This window comes from Vigna umbellata, chromosome 7 (genome assembly GCF_029865625.1).
Source record: "Vigna umbellata cultivar VRB3 chromosome 7, Vumbellata_1.0, whole genome shotgun sequence".
Taxonomy (NCBI): domain Eukaryota; kingdom Viridiplantae; phylum Streptophyta; class Magnoliopsida; order Fabales; family Fabaceae; genus Vigna; species Vigna umbellata.
In genome coordinates this window covers 44265171-44268477 of record NC_142171.1, presented here as the reverse complement: position 1 = coordinate 44268477, position 3307 = coordinate 44265171, and the positions used below count along the sequence as shown (strand labels likewise).

Here is a 3307-nt window from a genome sequence, read left to right as displayed (position 1 = left end):
TAATTATATATTAATTTATTGATTTAAAATAATTTAAAGATGAAAAACATAAATTAATTATACTGCAGAGAATAGCTAATGTTATACTGTTTATCTTGTAAAAGAATATAATAGAACAATATTTCTTTAGAGGAAAGATGGTTTGACACGGTTCACCATTTACAAGGAGATAACGTTTTTTAATAACGATAATATATTAAATTAAGTTATTTAATTACAATATAAATTCAGTCATTGAATAAGAAATTAATAAAATGAGTTATAACGTAGAGTAGAAAAACCACGTGGTTTTATGGTGTTATTTTCGGGTGAAAAACTATTTATTTATAAATATTGGGAAAGAAGAATTTGAGAATGAAATTATATTTACGTATTTGGAAGTGAGAAAATTTGAAGTTTTTGTAAAATGGAATGATTTTTGAATTTTTCTTTAATCATGCTAATTTTAGGTATTATTTATGAAAATACATTTTATCTTCAGCTTGGTTTGTTTACGTGCATAGTTGGTTACGCGATTAGACAGAGATTCCCATATAATGTATAAATTTTTAGACGTTGAGAAGTTGAGTTCATTTTCTTTGGATGTGGTGGAGAGATAAGTGTTTTGAGTTGTTTGAGGTAAGTTATCTGTATGGGTGATTCATGGATCCATAATTTTGTGTTCATTGATAGGAAGTGTGTTGTCAAATGTAGGTGTATTGTCGAGCTCTTAATATTCTATTATTTACAATCTCCATAATGATGAAAATGGAGATAAACCACAATTTTTGATTGAAGATGAACCACAAATGTGAAGTTGAGTTTGTGTGACGGATTCATATGTAACTCATAAATATAAATTTAAATTACTTATAACATTAGAAGGATTTGATAATCTTCATTTTCTATGTATTAATATTTTTTAAATTTATCATATTAATCAAATTTTTCACACACTTTATTTTTAAATTTATTCTTTTTCATTTTCAAATTTAAAAAAAAAACAATACATATTTATTCTCAAATACTCTCAATTTCTCGTATTCATTTTCAAAAGTGATCAAAGTTTCGTAAAGACCTTTTTAGTAAACGAGGATCCATTTCTTTATGCCTTTTCACTTCGAACACAATGACCACAACGCCGCCTTCACTACATGTCAAGCTTATAGATCAAGAAACAACGTCACCAGATACGTTAGACATACGTTACCAAATACGTCAATGTCACAACCTTCGTCATGAATGCACTTATAAATACCTCTTTCTTCTCACTGCTCCATTCATTGCACTTATTTTCTGATCAAATACTGTAACAGATTGAAATGGCTGCACAAGCTGAACTTGAGCATCCCAGAAAAGCATTCGGATGGGCAGTTAGGGACCCTTCTGGTTTTTTCTCCCCTTTCGATTTCTCCAGAAGGTTCTCTAATAAACACATAAAATGTTAAGAACAAAGTTAAATTGCCACCCACTTAACTAACAGATTCAGTTTTTGTTTTGCAATTTATTTTTCAGGGAAACTGGTGAAAAAGACGTTGCATTCAAAGTGTTGTATTGTGGGATATGTCACTCTGATCTCCACAACGCAAAAAACGAATGGGGCACTTCCACCTATCCACTAGTCCCAGGGTATATACTTTAAGACATGCTAAAGGACTCTATAATTTATGTAGTGAGACACTTGATTTCAGTCATTGATATATTAAGGCTTTTGTTATATTAGGTAACAGATTCAGTTTTGTTCTAATAATGTAAAATGGTGCAGGCATGAGGTGACTGGTGTAGTGACAGAAGTGGGAAGCAAAGTAGAAAAGTTCAAAGTTGGGGACAAGGTGGGTGTGGGATGCTTGGTTGATTCCTGCCGCAGCTGTCAGAACTGTTCTGACAATCTTGAGAATTATTGTCCACAATATACTCTCACGTATGGTGCCAAATATAAAGATGGTAGCATCACATATGGAGGTTACTCTGATTCAATGGTTGCAGACGAACACTTTGTGGTTCGAATTCCTGATGGCCTACCACTTGATGCTGCTGCACCTCTCCTTTGTGCTGGCATCACAGTTTATAGCCCTCTCAGATATTTTGCACTAGACAAACCTGGTCTGCATGTGGGTGTGGTTGGTCTCGGTGGACTAGGCCATATGGCTGTAAAATTTGCCAAAGCTTTTGGGGCCAACGTCACAGTAATAAGTACTTCACCTTACAAAAAGGAGGAAGCAATACAACATCTTGGAGCTGACTCTTTTCTGATAAGCCGTGACCAAGATCAGATGCAGGTATGTATGTCTATATATATATATATGTATATGTATTACAGCATCCATTTAGAATATTATGAAAATACACATTCTTTGAATTAAGTAATTCTGATTATTTTGTAGGCTGCAAAGGGTACTTTGGATGGTATTATCGACACAGTTTCGGGCGTTCATCTTTTGTTACCTCTGATTGGTTTGCTGAAGTCTCATGGAAAGCTTGTAATGCTGGGTGCACCGGAGAAGCCTCTGGAGCTGCCAATCTTTCCTTTACTTAATGGTAAGCAAGTGATTTAGTACAAAATACAGATGCATATGCGTCTGCGTATTCACATATATATCAAAGTTTAATCAGCATTTTGATGTAAATAAGTACTTGGTTTGCTAGGGAGAAAGATAGTAGCCGGAAGTTTGATTGGAGGAATAAAGGAGACCCAAGAGATGATCGACTTTGCTGCTAAACACAACGTAAAACCTATCATTGAGGTCATTCCTATTCATTATGTCAACACTGCAATGGACCGTCTCCTCAAAGCAGATGTAAAATACAGATTTGTGATTGACATAGGAAACACTCTAAAACCAAGCCCTTGAAGTTTTTGCCATTCTAGTATACGTGAAACATTGTAAGAGAAAAAAAGTGACAATATGCTATGATTGCACTTGGGTAGTTTATAAAAGAATTTCTGTCGATAAAATTTTATCAATATATAGTATTTTCTTGTACCTTAAATAGACTTTTAACTTAAGTCCTAATTTTGCAAACTCTGAAAAAATTATTGGTCTATTATGAACTCTAATCATATTTAGAAGTCAAATTACAAAACTCAAATTCATATTGTTTATTTTTAATAAATTTTCAACATGCCTCAATTTCTAAAATTTTTTAAAAAAATATATTAGTGGAGTACAAAATTATTTGAAGTAATTGAAAATGTAGTATCTATATAATACGAGTGGAATAAAAAAAAATGTCTATTAAAAATTTATGATCAAAAATAGTAAATAAAGATAAAATGTTTTTAAAATATAAAATTATAATTAAAATATTTATTACTAATTAATGAAAT

At 32.0% G+C, this 3307-nt stretch overlaps 1 protein-coding gene across 1 annotated transcript; it reads left to right on the top strand.

Annotated features, from left to right (window-relative positions):
* Positions 1–1280: 1280 nt before the first annotated feature.
* LOC148196121 (putative mannitol dehydrogenase) lies at positions 1281–2987 on the top strand. Its single transcript, XM_088095440.1, has 5 exons — positions 1281–1399; positions 1495–1608; positions 1745–2258; positions 2364–2517; positions 2626–2987. The coding sequence occupies exons 1-5, from the start codon at positions 1302–1304 to the stop codon at positions 2829–2831; spliced, it is 1086 nt and encodes a 361-aa protein (XP_087951566.1). The 5' UTR covers positions 1281–1301; the 3' UTR covers positions 2832–2987.
* The last annotated feature ends 320 nt before the right edge of the window (positions 2988–3307 follow it).